Source organism: Miscanthus floridulus, chromosome 18 (assembly GCF_019320115.1).
Source record: "Miscanthus floridulus cultivar M001 chromosome 18, ASM1932011v1, whole genome shotgun sequence".
Lineage (NCBI taxonomy): Eukaryota > Viridiplantae > Streptophyta > Magnoliopsida > Poales > Poaceae > Miscanthus > Miscanthus floridulus.
Genome location: NC_089597.1, coordinates 85,814,793 through 85,834,018, shown reverse-complemented (window position 1 = coordinate 85,834,018; position 19,226 = coordinate 85,814,793). Strand labels below are relative to the sequence as shown.

The 19,226-nt window shown below is 42.0% G+C and overlaps 1 protein-coding gene and 2 pseudogenes across 1 annotated transcript; 2 read left to right on the top strand and 1 right to left on the bottom strand.

The window, feature by feature from the left end:
* Nucleotides 1–7,675: 7,675 nt before the first annotated feature.
* On the bottom strand, nucleotides 7,676–19,023 carry LOC136519653 (uncharacterized; annotated as a pseudogene).
* Nucleotides 10,608–11,759, top strand: LOC136521121 (uncharacterized; annotated as a pseudogene).
* Nucleotides 13,759–14,918, top strand: LOC136521118 (uncharacterized). Its single transcript, XM_066514827.1, has 3 exons — nucleotides 13,759–14,633; nucleotides 14,710–14,796; nucleotides 14,878–14,918. The coding sequence occupies exons 1-3, from the start codon at nucleotides 13,759–13,761 to the stop codon at nucleotides 14,882–14,884; spliced, it is 969 nt and encodes a 322-aa protein (XP_066370924.1). The 3' UTR covers nucleotides 14,885–14,918.
* Nucleotides 19,024–19,226: the final 203 nt, after the last annotated feature.

Here is a 19,226-nt window from a genome sequence, read left to right as displayed (position 1 = left end):
GCCGTTGGTTGGAGGTGAACCTTAGCATATATATATGAATTTAGCCTTTTTTTTGGCCCTCTGTAACTGAGTTGTAGGGTTTCCATACCCACTCGATGAGTGCCCCGCATCATACGCATACTAGCATGTGAAGTGAAACAACATGGTAAGCATGCCGAAACCATTGCTAAATGGTGAGTGGATATGTGAATCAGCTTACTGAATGAGGGAGTTAAAAACAAAGCTTACTGAATGAGGGATGACAGATGTACTAGCTACTAGCGTAATTAAACATTCCGGCAATTGATTTCTGCCAGCCAACAAGGTACACGCAAACTTTTTTTTTTGAAAGCCTCTCGTCTAGGTACAGCTGTAACATCTGTTCATGTACAGATACACACACTCACGCTACGCACGCACACCACCACACACACCACCGGATCTACAACTACACACAAATAACAACCGTGTCTTTTTTGGGATCATCGAGACCATCTATGGCTTCGTAGACGACGGGCACATCGTAATTCTATTGTAGCATCTGTTCATGTACAGATACACACACTCACGCACACCACCACACACACCACTGGATCTACAACTACACACAAATAACAACTGTGTCCTTTTTGGGATCACCGAGACTATCCATGGCTTCGTAGGCGATGGGCACATCGTAATTCTATTGTGGCTCCACGCGAGAAAGGTTGTTGATATTTATTTTGGGAAAAAAAAACCCGATGAGAAATCACGCGCCGAGCAAGGCCTGAACGCCCGACCGGTGGCGTCCGCACCCGGAGCGCTCACCAACCGAGCTACGGCTCGGTCCCCAGGTACACGCAAACTGTGTTTCAAGAGGTGAAAACAGGAGGATGTATCAGAATAGTCAAAGTTGATCCGCTGTGGATCTAATAGAACTAAGGGCTAATTTGAACCATATCATGATTAAAAAAAACTAAACCATGTCATTATAAATGTTATTGTTTGGAAATCTATCATTACTCAGCCTGTTCGGCTGGTGCTGATACGATCGTATATGATCGTTGATTATTACTGCTGGCTGGTTTGGTGTGAGAGAAAAATACTGTTCTGGCTGAAAATTTACGATCGTTTACGACCAAGTGAACATGTTGACTATTCATCTATTGGATACATGCTGTTACATTTTGCTATGTACCTAAGCCCCGTTGCTTATTTGGGTGCTGGCACGTGGTTACTGGTTTTCCGTGAGTTTTCAAACTATGTAGACAAAAATGATGATATGATAAAGAAATTTATAAAGAGAGAAGAAAAATGGGTTTCATTGGGATAAAATTGGATGTACAATGTTTCCAAAACTATGAAATATGTTCAAAATGGCACTGGGGTTTGAGTGTTTCATTTCATATGACCACATCCAATCCTATGCATTGTACGCTATTGGTAGCCTGTAAAACTCCGAAATGAAATGTGCACTATGAAACTCTATTTCATTCAACAGTCCCGACCGCTTTAGATAGTGTGGCAGTCTTGAAAATTGTAGCATAAAACTTGGCAATAATAGTGGTCTAAGGACCACGCCAGAGGTCCTTTTGATAACTGTGGCCCGAAAAGGTAAAAAATTGGTGTGAAATTTCAGTCATTGACATTGCAAAATTACGGCTATTCTAAGTGTAAGTGTCACGAAAGTTTCATTCTTACTAAATAACATGTCACATAAGTAAAACTGGTGACATAAAATGAAATTTATGACCGGAGAAAAGAGTTGCGTTTTATTAGGATAGAACCTGGTGTACACAGTTACCAATGGTTATGAATCCAGAATAAAACTTCACCGGGAGCAATTTGTTTCATCCTCAAATCTTTTACTCCCCGTTCACGTGCTTTTCAACCCGGCTTGATCCGCTTCTTTTTTTCATCCGAAACAGTGTTTTTCTCTCACAAATTCCTTCAGATTCATCTAGATTCCTCCAGAATTCCTCCAAGCGAACGGGGCCATAGCATCGTGAAAAATTTAAATGCTTTGGCCTAGCATGTGGAACCGAGATATAAATAAGCATTGAGAGATGTTGTTCCGTTCATCAAATTGAATCTTTAAAGAAGAGGCACTTTTGGAAAACACATAATGAAACACTCCACTAGAACTATTGAGATGAAGTGGCACTTTTGAAAGCCGCATAACAAAATACTCTACTGAAAATAGCCTTACGTAAACGTTTAATTATTTAACAGTCATGCACTGAACGTGTCCTAAGTTTTCAAATTGCAACACAAGCACTATGTGGAGTTGTGGACTAGTCATTCTATAAGCCCCAGCACAGGCATTTAAACATATCCAATCTTCGTATCACTGTCAGTCAAAAGCTCAAAGCAACCAAAGAGGCAAAGATAATGCACAATGTGGTTCACTAGCATCATTCTTTTCTCCAAATCCCCTCCTCCAACATTCATAAAAAAATCCCCTTCTCCACGGCGCCCCTTCTCCACGGCGCCCCCCTGCAGGTGAGCCGCCCGGAGGCCTCCATACCTTTGCTCCTGTCCTCTCCTTCTCCCTTCCGTCCAGCCTGCAAACCGCCCCGCGCACCACAGAGTTCGACATCGCCCTACCTCCGTCCGTGCGCCGACCCGCACCGCCGTATCCTCCGTGGGGCTATCTTCCTCGGCCAGTCTTGCCGCTCGTCATCAACTTTCGCCGCCCTGGTTCACTTTACCTCTTGCGCGGATGGCACCTCGGGTGACACGGGGGCCACGGGCACTGCCGACCTGGGGCGGCCGCCGCCGCAAGGGGGCTCCAAATTGTAGTTCTGGGGGCTCGCCATCGCGGGCTGTCGCCGTCTCCGGGGCCGCTACCGCCGCCGCTGCCGTCACACCCTCTTCCTGGCAGCCCCACCGTGAGCCCACGTTCAAATTGCCGGTTGGCCACGACTCATCAGCCGTCGTCGCCAAGGTCGCGGTCGACCACTCTTCGGCCAGCCCCCGATACAATATGAACAGGCTGACCTTCTTTCTTTGTGACCTTCGTTGCAAGGTAGGACCCGTGGTATGTTATGATGGCCTGGACGCGTGCCTCGTAATGCAGCTGCTTCACGAGTCTTTTACATGCTTTGGTTAGCACCACATCCGCCGTGTCCTCAAAGCCTTCCTGAAGTCTGAAGAAATCCTGCATATACACACGAAGTACTGAAGGATCTTCTTGGACATGATTCAGGAGAGTCGCGTTGCCCAGGGAAAGGTATGCTAAAGCTTAAAAATGATAAAATCACTAGTTTATATTGAATCCTTTATTCTGCTAAAGTTCACAATAATGGAGATATACTGTAGGATTATAGGATCAAACTGAACTGTTACTTTAGTCTATCTACTACTGCTAATGGTTTAGCACTAGGTGTCTGTTAGAGCTTGCCCAGGGAAAACTGTCTCTCTTTATTTGATACCTTATAGAACAAATGCAACTAGAAGAAGATTCAGCCACAGCAAGGCACTCTTCTGCCGCTACTGCGGAGGTGCTCCATTATTGTGCTTGTTCACTTTAATCACAACATTTTCAATAATACTGAAAAAGAACATGCTTGGTTCATATAAGCAATTGACAATAAGAACAAAAGAGGGTTAGGCATGCTTATATGACCCAAGCCTACACAATGTACTCACAAGATATGAAATAAGCATGAGTACATAAAGTAAAGCTCATTTGTATCAGAGTAAAATGCAGAAGCAAAGCAAATGAGCATAAGCAAGTGAAATGACATATATATATATATATATCAAAGTAGAGAGCACACATGTCACATAAGTCACACAATCACATATATATCACATATAACACAATGCATGAGAGTAAACATGAATGCATGAAGTATCACATACAAAAGAACGAGTCCATCTCACATGCTACCCTAAATCTAACATACTCGCTCCCTCTCCCCCTTTGGCATCAAGCACCAAAACCTAAGGATCAGATGGCGAGGTAGAAGCAGACGAGCCGGGTGTTGAGGTATGGTGAGAGATCTGAAACTAAGTAGCATCATCATCTGACTCTAGACTCAGAACTGTCGGACCGGCTAGAGCAATCGGCGACTGACCCTCTGACTCTAAAGTAGGAAGTGGAGCGGTCTGGGTCTGCTCTGCGGTCTCAATAACTAGGTCGGCTAGCTAAGAAGTAGAAGCTAAAGTTGTAGCCTGACCCTGTGGCTTTGAAGCTATCGCTGTAGGAAGTGGAGCCACAACTGTCTTAGTGACTATTCGAGGCGGCTCTGACAAAGCAACACAAGACAGGAGAGTCTCGGTAGTCCCTGTGACTAGAGCTGCTACTGTAGTAATAGTCACCTAAAGCTCTAGAGGTGTGGGGTGACTATGATGTCGCTAAAAGTGGCAGCCAAGCTCCTGGAGACCGTGGTATCTGTCACTAACACTGACTCGGACTGAGTAGGGGTGAATTAGATGACAATCGGAGTGAAGCCCTAAGTCTGTGTCCTTAGTGTAGCAAACCACTAAGAAACCTGCTCAATGGGCGAGGCAAACTATGGAGCTGTCTATCCCTGATTCTGAAACCCAATAGGCTGTATAGCTGGAGTCACTGGGGTACTAGTAATAGTCGACCAAGCTACAACTTGGGCCAAATAGGAGCAATCCCTATAGTTGTAAGGACATGCTTCATGAAGCCAAGAAGCTGCTGCTGAGTCTCTAGCTACTACTGCTGAATGACCTACTGATGCTGCTGGAACTGGTCCTGCCGGGTCTGCATCTGAGCAAGAGCTACAACTGTGGCCTATGCCTGACGTGTCTACTCCTGCTGCATCCTATGAAGTATCGCTATTAGAGCAGGGTTTGTCTGCAGTGGCTGACGAGGAGCTGAGCTAGAACCACTGGCCTCTCTATCGTGAGCCCGTGGGGGCATTCGTGGATTAGGCTGGTAGTCCTCATCTAAACTGTCAGACAGTGTCACACCCCAAAATTTTGGATTTTGGGTTGTGCATAGAAAACACTAAAGAAAATGAATTATTTTAATATTTGGATAAAATTTACCAAGTTTAGTTTGAGTTAGTGCAAATTTAGTCATAGGAAAAATGTGAATTTTGAAAGTTTTCTAATTTTGACGGGCGTTTGGATGATGTGATGTTTGCTTGTTGCTTCTTTGTGTGTTGAGAGTGAGCAAAGTCTTTAAAATGTGTTAGTAGGTCGATTTTCCTTCTCCGGCACGCCTTTCTCTTTTTCTACAATCAAATTCTTTGTTTCTCGGCTCAAGATTTCGTTGGGAGCTTCCTAAAATCTTTTCTTTGTAACGCAAATCACTCCTTTCAGTTCCTCGTTCATCCATCAATCTCTACAAACTTTTCGAGAATGTTTCCAGCTTTTTCTAGAACTTGTTCTTAGTTGTCTGTGAGCATAATTTAATTTTTAGATACTCCAAATTATCTTGAGCCGCGCCGTCCTGCTCCATTGTTGCCGTGTAGTCGCGACCTGCAGGAAGCCCGGCAATGCCATAGCAAACTGATTACGTCACCACTGGAGAATTGTTGCATGCACCTTCCAGCACTCGATGTCACTATTGCAAATTTCAAGGCGCCTCGATCCGTTTTGAGTTCATCGTCGCCGTGCTTTGGTAATAAGAAACACCCGCACGATGAGCTCTTGTCTATCTTGTCTGTTGGCTTCTCTGGTTGCTGATGCTATTGCTTCTCATCACATGCAGTAACCATGGAGATTCTGTCCACGTACGTGATTTACATGCTGAATATCTATCAACGGCAATCTGCCGATCTCCATCCTCATGATTGCCATTGCCCCAGTGATGTAGCATCGCCGATAAGTTGGAGGAGCCCGCTTGTGAAACCCGATCTCGCCGCTCTCTGCTTCAACGCTGACATCGTTGTTCCTCGTCTGGCATCAGTGAGGACCTCCGCATGCCTCTGGTCATCCCCGACATTGAGGCATATATCTGGCTAGGTGTCTCTTTAATGCCTTTGCCCTATTGCTTTACATCAGCTAAGTATAATACTCTGCTGATGTCATCCCTTCATCATACGTGTGCAATATTTTGGTTTTCTTTTTGGACAGCTGAATTTCATTTGCCGGTATATTCATCACGTGCACAGGGCCTTATCTCATCTTGCATATAATTAGCAAACCTCCTGGGTAGATAATACTGTTTCAGCTCTTGCATCTTAAATCTTCTACTGTTTTATCATCCAAACTCTGATTAGGTTCGTTCAAGTTGTGTTAGTTTTGTATTGTCGTGCTCTACGTGGTAGTGCCAATGTTTTTTCATGTCAACATGTTTTTCCATATATAGCTAAATATTAAATTGATTAGTATATTTGCACACTAGTTTTGAATTAAAAGCAATATAGGTGCTTAACTTTGATAATTTATACCTAAAAGTTAATATGATTAATTGTTAACTAAAAAGTGTTTCAAGAATATAATTTGATTAGTTGAACAAGATACATATGTGATAAGTACAAGTAGATGTTCTCACATGCTTATTTCCTTTGCGAAGATAAAGTTTAATAAATTATGTGACAACATTTATAAATGAAACATGATTAGCTTTAACTCCACTTTTAAAACTAAATATGTTGTGATTAATCTAAATAAATATTGCTCATACAGTTTTTCTTAGCTAACATAAAACAAGCTCATAGTTGTTTCTTTTATAATATAATATAAATCTTTTGATAGTGGTTTTCTTTTAACCGTAGCTCCTTTCTGAGTGTCTCTTGCGTTCTCCTAACCGTAGCAACGAGCCGTCTCTTTTAGCACGCTGTTTTCAAGCCTTTTGCCTATTGGTGTATTGTTCTTAGTCTACGTTGTTTGCTTGTATGTTTGTTCGAGTTATGTTTTCGCAGTAGTAGGTACCGAGCTAGGGAAGAGGACTTAAGAACTATGACTCATAGTTACTACGGACAGTTCATATAAACAACAAGAGAGTCCTGGGTATAATGCCTTTGTCCTCAATGTTTGTTCGAGTTATGCAGAAACTCATGCCGACTTTAAGTGCAGTCCTCTTCCCATCTAGTTTTATAACGTACATACCCACGGTCCAATAGGTCTTGGACTTGCCGCTAAATTTCCTTAGTCTCCTCAGGATTGGTTCGATAGGAAGCACGGTTGGGCAAGGTTGCTCCCAAAATCAAATCGATTTGATGCTCTATCCCTCTCATAGGTGGCAGCGCCGGGGGTATCTCAGCTAGAAAAATGTCCTCATACTCCTACAAAAGGTTAGTGACAGCAGGAGGTACCGAGCTAACAATATCATCAAGCGAAAACATAGCTCGTTTGGTGACCCCGCATACTCATAGTTTTACCAGCCTACAAACTCCTGTGATTGGCAATGGCCCAGTGAAATGAGCCTTTTGTAATGACTTCTGGAATGAAAAAAATGATGTTTTTGGCATGATTTCTGGAATGAAAAAAAGTGCTAGTAATGACTTCTGAAATGAGCCTATCTTCTTGACTGATTGAGTCATTTTCATGAATACTGTAATGAAAAAGTGCATGTCAAGAACTACATAGCTGTGAATTTTTTGCATCCAACAGTGAACCAAAACTTGAAAAAAAAAATCTGAGTAACCATTGGTTACTTCGGCTTTGAACCAAAACTAAAAAGAAATTATACATAAATTCCATAGCTGAACATGATCTCAAATACAAATTGAGGCTATCCATAGCTGAACATGATCTCAAATACAAACTGAGGCTATCTAAAATAGTAGAACATGGTCTCAAATACTAATTGGGGTCTCAAATACAAATTGTGCCTTACAACAGAATATTAAAACATAAAATTCCAACAGAGCCTTGCAGCAGAACAACTATTCATCGTCACTGTCGACCTCCATAAGTGTGTCGTCTTCTTCGTTAAAATACTCCATAAGTGTGTCATCTTCTTCATCTTCATCACCAATGACGACATTCACTTCTTTGCTGGACGCTTTCATCAACCGGGCAATTTCAGCAGCTTCAAAAACAGGGCCTGGCTCATCCTCTCTATTTAAAGGCTTATCATATATAATGTTAGAAACCGGTTGTCGCGGACCCTCCTCATCATAGCACTCGTCCTCTTGATATGCAGCAGCATTAACCTCAGTCTGACTTACATTGTAAAGATGCCTATGGTCAAATGTCTGTACAACTTGCCAATTTTCACCCCGCCTTGTATCTGGCAAATAGAAAACCTTTGTAGAATGAGTGGCCAATATAAAACAATCATTCTTGTACCACAGACTTCCTCATGCTTCGAAAAAAGCCATCATCTTTAAGTGCAGTCCTCTTCCCATCTAGTTTGAACCAGTCACACTTAAACAAAACTACGGACCTCTCCTCTAAGTTATAGTCCAACTGAATTATCTCTTTTATGTTTCCAAAAAAATCAATTATCTGTCCATTATGTGTAGCTTGTGACATTACTCCACTGTTTTGTGTCTTCTTGTTCTTGTCTCGGTTAACAGTGTTAAACCGCACACCATTCACTATGCACGAGGAGTATTTTCTAACTCTCAAATCAGGACCACATGCCAAGGAGAAGATATCAACATCCACCTCTTCTGGATTTGTACTATACTTCTTCAAAATCTGCCACATGCATGCAACACACATATATTAGAAAAATAGAAGTTAAATTATTCAATATATAACTTGACAATGAACACTAACATGGTTCCTAAACCAGGTCTGAAATCCTTGTCGAAGCATTCTTTCAATGTTAGGCACCCCTGTGTCTCTAACTCTTCTCTGAACAGACTGCAGAAAAATTATAAATTACTGTACAACACAAAAGTATCATATAGATGTCTAGAAGTAAGTTTATAGAACATACTTGACGTAATCCTCAACTTGGGCACAGTTGTTCAGCACAAACCACACCATTTGATCAATGCCATTTTCATCATATACATATTCAGGTGCAGAAGTAAAATTAACTCCATGCCCAAAAACATCAACACCATAAGCTTCTTCATTGGAGAAACCTTTATTTCTTGGCTCCCGATTAAATCTTGTTTCAACATCGTCCATGTATTTAGAGCAAAATGTCAGACACTCATCAGCAATATATGCCTCAGCAATTGAACCTTCTGGTCGTGACCTATTCCTCACATATCGCTTCAAAGTATATAGCCGCCTTTCAATTGGGTACATCCACCCATATTGCACAGGACCCATGAGCAATGCCTCATCAGGTAAATGTACAGCAAGGTGTATCATCACATCAAAGAAAGCTGGAGGGAAAATTTTCTCAAGCTTCACCAAAATTATAGGGATTTCTTTCTTCATTTGAACTAGCACATCCTTGTTAAGCGTTCTGCTGCACAATTCCCTAAAAAACCTCCCTAACTCAGCTATTGCTTCATAAATACCCCTGTCCAAAAATCCTCTCATGGCAGCTGGCAAAATTCTTTGCAAAAGAATTAGCCCTTGTACCGTTGTTCCCTCAGCATTTAAACATCTTGAGATGTTGGACGCAAATCCATCTGGAAACTTTACCTCCTGTAAAAAAGCACAGAAAGCCTTCTTCTGTTCAGTGGACAAGGTATATCTAGCATGAGGCATCTCTCCAACCTCTCTAAATTGCAGCTCCTTTTTAATACCCAAATCTTTCAAATCAAGCATAGCTATAGCTGTGTCTTTTGTCTTGCCCTTTACATTGAGAATTGTCCCAATTAGGTTCTCACATATGTTTTTTTCAATGTGCATCACATCAAGGTGTTAAGAGTGTTAGCGCACACGTTTTTAGTGATGTGCATGGGATCATGACAATGGCGTACACTCAGAAATGGCGAGTAAGGTAGTTTCCAGAAAACTGATTTTTTTCTTCCAAACGCTCCCATCAGGCGCTGCTACTGCATTGGGTCCAGTTCACCGGGAGAGAGGAGCCGCCCTACACGTTTGCCCACTACGCCAACGCCCCCGATGCTACAGATCTGCTTGGCAGGACATTCCCCAACAAGGCGGAGCGGGTGAAGGCTGAGCTGTGGGTAAGTCTTCTTCGCACTACATTGTTCAATACATCACATTCATTGGACATTTTTTTTGAAATAATGAATGAATACTTCGTGTGTATATGCAGGATTTCTTCAGACTTCAGGAAGGCTTTGAGGACACGGCGGATGTGGTGCTAACCAAAGCATGTAAAAGACTCGTGAAGCAGCTGCATTACGAGGCACGCGTCCAGGCCATCATAACATACCACGGGTCCTACCTTGCAACGAAGGTCACAAAGAAAGAAGGTCAGCCTGTTCATATTGTATCGGGGGCGTTGGCGTTTGGCTGATTGGCACGAAGGTCTCTCTCTTTAGGCACACCAGCAACATCTTGCATCACCGCCGCCCTTCAAGGCTCCAACCCTATCTTGTAGCTCCGCAGTGCCGCTGCCCTCCATTGCCGCACCAATGAGAGATGCCGAGTGCGGCCATGCATCCACCTGGTGACAAATCCAACTATTGAGTGGACTCCTACAGCCTCGAGCACGCCTGAAATCGTCAAACGCTAAGCAGCTGCCTCCTCTCCGAGGGGATCCCCATCTGCCTCACCTGAACTCCTACTGACAGCCAAGGTATATATCTCTTCTCTTTTTTTTGTTGATTTTGTTGGATGTAGCATTTGAATTATAGCAGTTAGCTCATTATGGTTTATCTACGACGTTTGATTAGATGGATAGAAGTTGGGTGCATAGCAAACTATTTTCCCCTGAATACATTGACGGTGTGAAAGAATTTATGAATTTCATTCAGGGGAAATTCAATGAGAATGTTGCAATTCTATGCCCCTGTAGCAGATGCCTTAATCAGAAGTACCGAAAATAGGATGTTGTGAGGAAGCATATACTGATGAATGGCATGGAAACTACTTATACTCGGTGGATTCATCACGGAGAGAGCTTAGATGTCAATGTTATTGAGCATCCTATTGATATGCATGAAGATGATGATGGTTCCACACATGGGGTCGGTGTGACAGAGGATGACAACTATGGTGATAGTTTGGAAGGGATTTTAGGAGACCTACAGAATGCAGCGGCACAGGCAAGGCCGGATGTAGAAAATGAAGTTGGTGCTGAAGAACCTTGTGATAAAGAGTCATTTTTGAAAACTGTCATGAGAGAGGCAAAGCGCCAACTTTATCCTGGATGTTCCAAATTTTCAAGATTCTCTTTGGTGGTAAGGCTTCTACATATGAAGTCATTATATAGAATTAGCAATTCTGCTTTTACTGCACACATGAAGGTATTGGCTGATGCTTTCCCAGAACACAATACACTCCCAAAATCATATGATGATGCAAAGGGTATTCTAAAGGAACTAGGTCTAGGGTATGAATCAATACATGTGTGCTACAATAATTGTGTGTTGTTCAGAAAGGAAAATGACAAGCATGACAATTGCCCGGTTTGTGGTCTCTCGAGATGGAAAGATGCAGAAAGAAAGAAGATTCCACAAAAAGTGTTGCGGCATTTTCCATTGGCACCTAGGCTAAAGAGGATATTTTCGACCAAAGAAGCATCAGAAGCGGCACAATGGCACAAGTTAAAGCGGCAGCCCAATGAGAAGAATATGAGCCACCCAGCTGATGGTGAGGCATGGCAAGATTTCGACCTCGAATATCTAGATTTTGCAAAGGATCCAAGAAACCTTAGACTTGGCCTAGCTACTGATGGGTTCAATCCTTTTTCAGAAAAGAACACAAAATATAGCATGTGGCCTGTGCTTGTTGTGCCATACAACCTAGCACCGTGGGAGTGCATGGAGGAATCAAACTTTATGATGGCTTTGCTTATTCCAGGTCTATGTCAATTGCTTATATGACTGGAGGTTTAGCACTCCCATGCCGCATTTGTCCATGTCTATGTCAATTGCTTATATGAACCAAGAATGTCAGCATTGATGGACAGTTTTCCCTAAAGAGTCGCATTGATGGACACCGGGGGGATATCGAAGGATTCACTAGCCACACGCCTAGACATGCAACACTTGGGAATCAGGAAGGAGCTGCATCCCGTGGAGCTAGAGAATGGCCAGTTCAAACTTTCAGTTGCGTCATGGACATTGAAGAAGGAAGAAAAGTGTGCGCTTATTTCTTTCTTCAATGATCTCAAAGTCCCGACAGGCTACTATGCGAACCCGAAGAGGCTAGTGAACATGAGAGAACTCAAGTTCAACTATGGCCCTATGAAGGCCCATGACTATCATGTCATTATGACTCAGCTGCTCCCTGTTGCCCTATGTGGTATTCTCCCCCCAAAGGTCCATGCCCCAATCATAAAGCTTTGCTCGTTCTTCAACGTGATCTCAAAAAAGGTCATTTATGTGTCCACGCTAGAGCAGCTGCAGCGTCCGAGGACGGACAAGCGTGGATGCATCTGTCCTGAACAGACAAGCGGTACATGCATGGCATCAGCCAGTTTATCACCGATGCCAAAGCCCATGCTGGGAATAGGAACCCTGTCTTCTGCCCATGCAAAGATTGCAAGAATCAAAGGAACTTTCATCAAATTGAGTCTTTACGATCGCACTTGATTACTAGGGGATTCATGCCAAACTATATGATATGGACTATGCATGGCGAGGTTGGTGTGAATGTTCTACAGGAAAACGATGATATGTGGACATGCCTAATGTAGTCATCCACGATGGTGACGAGGAACCCGATGTCAACACAGAACCTATGCCCACAGTTAATAATGTGTTTAGGAACACGCTAGCTGATGACATCGAGGATAACGATAGCATTTCTCAGCTGCTATGTAATGTAGAGACTGGATGTCTTAGTGAAAGATAGCTAAGAAAGCTAGAGAAAATGAGACAAGATGGCAAAACACCATTGTATAGGGATTGTCCAATAAGCAAACTGGAAGCCGACATCATGCTGTTAGAGTTCAAATCGACAAACGGATTGAGTGATAAAGACTTCGATCAATTGTTAGGTATAATAAGGATAATGCTCCTAGAAAAAAATAAGTTGCCAAAACCGACATACTTGGCTAAGCAAATGATCTGCCCCATCGGCCTCGAGGTTGATAAAATCCACGCGTGTTCCAATGATTGCATATTGTACCGTGGAGAAAAATACAAAGACATGGACAAGTGCCCCAAGTGTGGAGCTCCACGGTACAAGGAAGGGCCATCAGATGAGGGTACCAAGACCAGAGGAGGTCCCATAAAGGTCATTTGGTATTTCCCTATAGCTCCCTGGGTGCATAGGTGGTTTGCATGTGCAAAGTCAGCCAAGCTGTAGCGCTGGCATGGTGAAGAGCATAAGAAAGATACAATGATGAGGCACCCCACCGATGGGCATGACCGGAGGACTATCAATACTATGTTCTATAAGGACATCGGTGGAGACGTAAGGCACATTTGGTTTGCTTTGAGCACAGATAGGATGAATCCTTTCGACCAGGTTTGAAGCAATCATAGCACCTGGCCAGTGACGCTCTGTATATACAACCTTCCACCTTGGGTCTATATGAAGCAGTCATACTCAAAGATAGTTTATATGGGACACTGTAGGTTCGTACCTAAGGATCACCCTTACCGCAGGAACAGAAAATATTTCAATGGTACTATTGAGAAATGCTTAGGTCAAAAATATCAAGACGGGCCTACGATACTTCGAGAACTCAACAAACTGAAGGTTGTCCTTGGAAAGGGGGACAATGCAGTAGCAGCGCCTGATGGGAGCGTTTGGAAGAAAAAAATCAGTTTTCTGGAAACTACCTTACTCGCCATTTCTGAGTGTACGCCATTGTCGTGATCCCATGCACATCACTAAAAACGTGTGCGCTAACACTCTTAACACCTTGATGTGATGCACATTGAAAAAAACATATGTGAGAACCTAATTGGGACAATTCTCAATGTAAAGGGCAAGACAAAAGACACAGCTATAGCTATGCTTGATTTGAAAGATTTGGGTATTAAAAAGGAGCTGCAATTTAGAGAGGATGGAGAGATGCCTCATGCTAGATATACCTTGTCCACTGAACAGAAGAAGGCTTTCTGTGCTTTTTTACAGGAGGTAAAGTTTCCAGATGGATTTGCGTCCAACATCTCAAGATGTTTAAATGCTGAGGGAACAACGGTACAAGGGCTAATTCTTTTGCAAAGAATTTTGCCAGCTGCCATGAGAGGATTTTTGGACAGGGATATTTATGAAGCAATAGCTGAGTTAGGGAGGTTTTTTAGGGAATTGTGCAGCAGAACGCTTAACAAGGATGTGCTAGTTCAAATGAAGAAAGAAATCCCTATAATTTTGGTGAAGCTTGAGAAAATTTTCCCTCCAGCTTTCTTTGATGTGATGATACACCTTGCTGTACATTTACCTGATGAGGCATTGCTCATGGGTCCTGTGCAATATGGGTGGATGTACCCAATTGAAAGGCGGCTATATACTTTGAAGCGATATGTGAGGAATAGGTCACGACCAGAAGGTTCAATTGCTGAGGCATATATTGCTGATGAGTGTCTGACATTTTGCTCTAAATACATGGACGATGTTGAAACAAGATTTAATCGGGAGCCAAGAAATAAAGGTTTCTCCAATGAAGAAGCTTATGGTGTTGATGTTTTTGGGCATGGAGTTAATTTTACTTCTGCACCTGAATATGTATATGATGAAAATGGCATTGATCAAATGGTGTGGTTTGTGCTGAACAACTGTGCCCAAGTTGAGGATTACGTCAAGTATGTTCTATAAACTTACTTCTAGACATCTATATGATACTTTTGTGTTGTACAGTAATTTATAATTTTTCTGCAGTCTGTTCAGAGAAGAGTTAGAGACACAGGGGTGCCTAACATTGAAAGAATGCTTCGACAAGGATTTCAGACCTGGTTTAGGAACCATGTTAGTGTTCATTGTCAAGTTATATATTGAATAATTTAACTTCTATTTTTCTAATATATGTGTGTTGCATGCATGTGGCAGATTTTGAAGAAGTATAGTACAAATCCAGAAGAGGTGGATGTTGATATCTTCTCCTTGGCATGTGGTCCTGATTTGAGAGTTAGAAAATACTCCTCGTGCATAGTGAATGGTGTGCGGTTTAACACTGTTAACCGAGACAAGAACAAGAAGACACAAAACAGTGGAGTAATGTCACAAGCTACACATAATGGACAGATAATTGATTTTTTTGGAAACATAAAAGAGATAATTCAGTTGGACTATAACTTAGAGGAGAGGTCCGTAGTTTTGTTTAAGTGTGACTGGTTCAAACTAGATGGGAAGAGGACTGCACTTAAAGATGATGGCTTTTTTCGAAGCATGAGGAAGTCTGTGGTACAAGAATGATTGTTTTATATTGGCCACTCATTCTACAAAGGTTTTCTATTTGCCAGATACAAGGCGGGGTGAAAATTGGCAAGTTGTACAGACATTTGACCATAGGCATCTTTACAATGTAAGTCAGACTGAGGTTAATGCTGCTGCATATCAAGAGGACAAGTGCTATGATGAGGAGGGTCCGCGACAACCGGTTTCTAACATTATATATGATAAGCCTTTAAATAGAGAGGATGATCGCGGACTATATGATAAGCCCCACCGATGGGCATGAAAAATTATAGGCGACGTCCGACGTCTCCTTCAACCTAGAGGACCCGCCCAAGGCATACACGAACCTACAATACTATGTGACGCCGACTGCGAGAAAGACATCACAATGATTAGAAATTAGGTAGAACTGAGCATCACAATAGATAAATGAATTCGTGTACCCATGCTTGTTTGTATCCAGCAAGGCTGCGGCTACCTTGATAGTGTGTTGGACCTCATAGTTTGCTCGATTTCTAGGGGATTTCTAGGGGATGTATGTCTGCCCTATGGAGCAGAAACAATATTGTATCGGGGACGGTTCATATAATACTCATAGTTTCTGTCACATAATCCCCTCCTCCAACATAGACAATATGAACAGGGTGCACAATAATCCGATACAATATGAACGATACCTTATAGAACATAGTATATGCAAAGAAGAGCACTATGGAGGGAGGATACTTGCTATACTCACTAGTTATTTGATAACGAAGGTCACTGCAATGCGACTCTCCTGAGCAGGCCCCGCTTTCATTATTTTTGTAAATACACTATATATTCATTTAATTATTATTATTGATTGTGTTACTATGTCTTTATATATATATGTATGTACATATATTAATTTATTTTCCTTTAATTCAAACCTGTAGGCTCGATGGTTGGAGGAAAAGGTCATACGGCAAGACCAAATCAAAGCAATTCAAGAGTCTATAGCCGGATTTTTTAACGAGCAGGTCATCGATTACAAGGGCAAGTTCTACTTCAACCCAACACTGCCATGGAAGCCAAGCTAGAGGATGAGAGGAAATTTGTTATATCACAACAACTATAATGCAATCTTTTATAATATATGCACATGAAATAATATAATGTAAAATACATATATGCATGCATGCATGTAAATATATATATGATGCATGCATGCATATATATATATATATATTTCTATGCTTGAATTATGTGATTTAATACGTTCATTGTGCTTGAACCGAAACATACTATACGCGCGTATAAATGTATAATTAGCAGCGTACAATACGACTTCGAAAACCTATTTTGAAAAGAAAACAAAAAAAATAAAAAGAAAAGAAAAAAGAAAAAAAAACCTTTAGTCCCGATTCGTATTACCAACCTGTTTCTATACGAAGTTTTGTTCAATCTCGCGATCACCGTCCACACAACCGAGCTAATTATATGCAGAAGGACCTATAAATTATTGCCAAATGCCTCAGCAATTGAACCTTCTGGTCGTGACCTATTCCTCACATATCGCTTCAAAGTATATAGCCGCCTTTCAATTGGGTACATCCACCCATATTGCACAGGACCCATGAGCAATGCCTCATCAGGTAAATGTACAGCAAGGTGTATCATCACATCAAAGAAAGCTGGAGGGAAAATTTTCTCAAGCTTCACCAAAATTATAGGGATTTCTTTCTTCATTTGAACTAGCACATCCTTGTTAAGCGTTCTGCTGCACAATTCCCTAAAAAACCTCCCTAACTCAGCTATTGCTTCATAAATATCCCTGTCCAAAAATCCTCTCATGGCAGCTGGCAAAATTCTTTGCAAAAGAATTAGCCCTTGTACCGTTGTTCCCTCAGCATTTAAACATCTTGAGATGTTGGACGCAAATCCATCTAGAAACTTTACCTCCTGTAAAAAAGCACAGAAAGCCTTCTTCTGTTCAGTGGACAAGGTATATCTAGCATGAGGCATCTCTCCATCCTCTCTAAATTGCAGCTCCTTTTTAATACCCAAATCTTTCAAATCAAGCATAGCTTTAGCTGTGTCTTTTGTCTTGCCCTTTACATTGAGAATTGTCCCAATTAGGTTCTCACATATGTTTTTTTCAATGTGCATCACATCAAGATTATGTCTCACCTTTAGCTTTTTCCAATATGGTAACTTCCAAAAACTAACCATCCGGCTCCAAATTTCCACATGACCGCCTTCAGAGTTGGAACGCTTCCTTTTCCCAGTTCCTTGTGGCTTCCCAGGTCTGACGTCTTTAACTCTCTCCAATTCAGCCAGTAGCTCTTCCATACAGAATTTACCCGGTGGATCGTTGCTTTCATGAAGTCCGATAAACTCATTGTTTCTCCTCAAAGAATGTTCCTTTGGAAGGAAACGGAAGTGCCCAAAATAACCAATTTTGCTTCTTAGGGCATATGAAAGAGGATGCTTGTCACAATGGAGAAAAGCAAAATAGCCCTTTGTTGTACGCCCTGAGAGAGTGCTCAACGCTGGGTAATCATGGATGCACAACAAAACTGCAGCACGAAGTTTAAATGATTTGCCAGTAATAGCATCATAAGTATCGACACCTGTCCAAAGCTCAAGTAAATCCTCTACAAGAGGCTGTAGAAATACATCGAAGTCCTTCCCGGGTGATTTCGGACCTGGAATAAGCAAAGCCATCATAAAGTTTGATTCCTCCATGCACTCCCACGGTGCTAGGTTGTATGGCACAACAAGCACAGGCCACATGCTATATTTTGTGTTCTTTTCTGAAAAAGGATTGAACCCATCAGTAGCTAGGCCAAGTCTAAGGTTTCTTGGATCCTTTGCAAAATCTAGATATTCGAGGTCAAAATCTTGCCATGCCTCACCATCAGCTGGGTGGCTCATATTCTTCTCATTGGGCTGCCGCTTTAACTTGTGCCATTGTGCCGCTTCTGATGCTTCTTTGGTCGAAAATATCCTCTTTAGCCTAGGTGCCAATGGAAAATGCCGCAACACTTTTTGTGGAATCTTCTTTCTTTCTGCATCTTTCCATCTCGAGAGACCACAAACCGGGCAATTGTCATGCTTGTCATTTTCCTTTCTGAACAACACACAATTATTGTAGCACACATGTATTGATTCATACCCTAGACCTAGTTCCTTTAGAATACCCTTTGCATCATCATATGATTTTGGGAGTGTATTGTGTTCTGGGAAAGCATCAGCCAATACCTTCATGTGTGCAGTAAAAGCAGAATTGCTAATTCTATATAATGACTTCATATGTAGAAGCCTTACCACCAAAGAGAATCTTGAAAATTTGGAACATCCAGGATAAAGTTGGCGCTTTGCCTCTCTCATGACAGTTTTCAAAAATGACTCTTTATCACAAGGTTCTTCAGCACCAACTTCATTTTCTACATCCGGCCTTGCCTGTGCCGCTGCATTCTGTAGGTCTCCTAAAATCCCTTCCAAACTATCACCATAGTTGTCATCCTCTGTCACACCGACCCCATGTGTGGAACCATCATCATCTTCATGCATATCAATAGGATGCTCAATAACATTGACATCTAAGCTCTCTCCGTGATGAATCCACCGAGTATAAGTAGTTTCCATGCCATTCATCAGTATATGCTTCCTCACAACATCCTATTTTCGGTACTTCTGATTAAGGCATCTGCTACAGGGGCATAGAATTGCAACATTCTCATTGAATTTCCCCTGAATGAAATTCATAAATTCTTTCACACCGTCAATGTATTCAGGGGAAAATAGTTTGCTATGCACCCAACTTCTATCCATCTAATCAAACGTCGCAGATAAACCACAATGAGCTAACTGCTATAATTCAAATGCTACATCCAACAAAATCAACAAAAAAAAGAGAAGAGATATATACCTTGGCTGTCAGTAGGAGTTCAGGTGAGGCAGATGGGGATCCCCTCGGAGAGGAGGCAGCTGCTTAGCGTTTGACGATTTCAGGCGTGCTCGAGGCTGTAGGAGTC

Bases quoted from the DNA above. Each gene is read 5' to 3' on its own strand.
- LOC136521118 (XM_066514827.1), top strand. From the start codon at position 13,759: ATGCACATTGAAAAAAACATATGTGAGAACCTAATTGGGACAATTCTC. The intron at 14,634-14,709 runs GTATGTTCTATA...ATTTTTCTGCAG, and splicing joins CAAGTTGAGGATTACGTCAA to TCTGTTCAGAGAAGAGTTAG.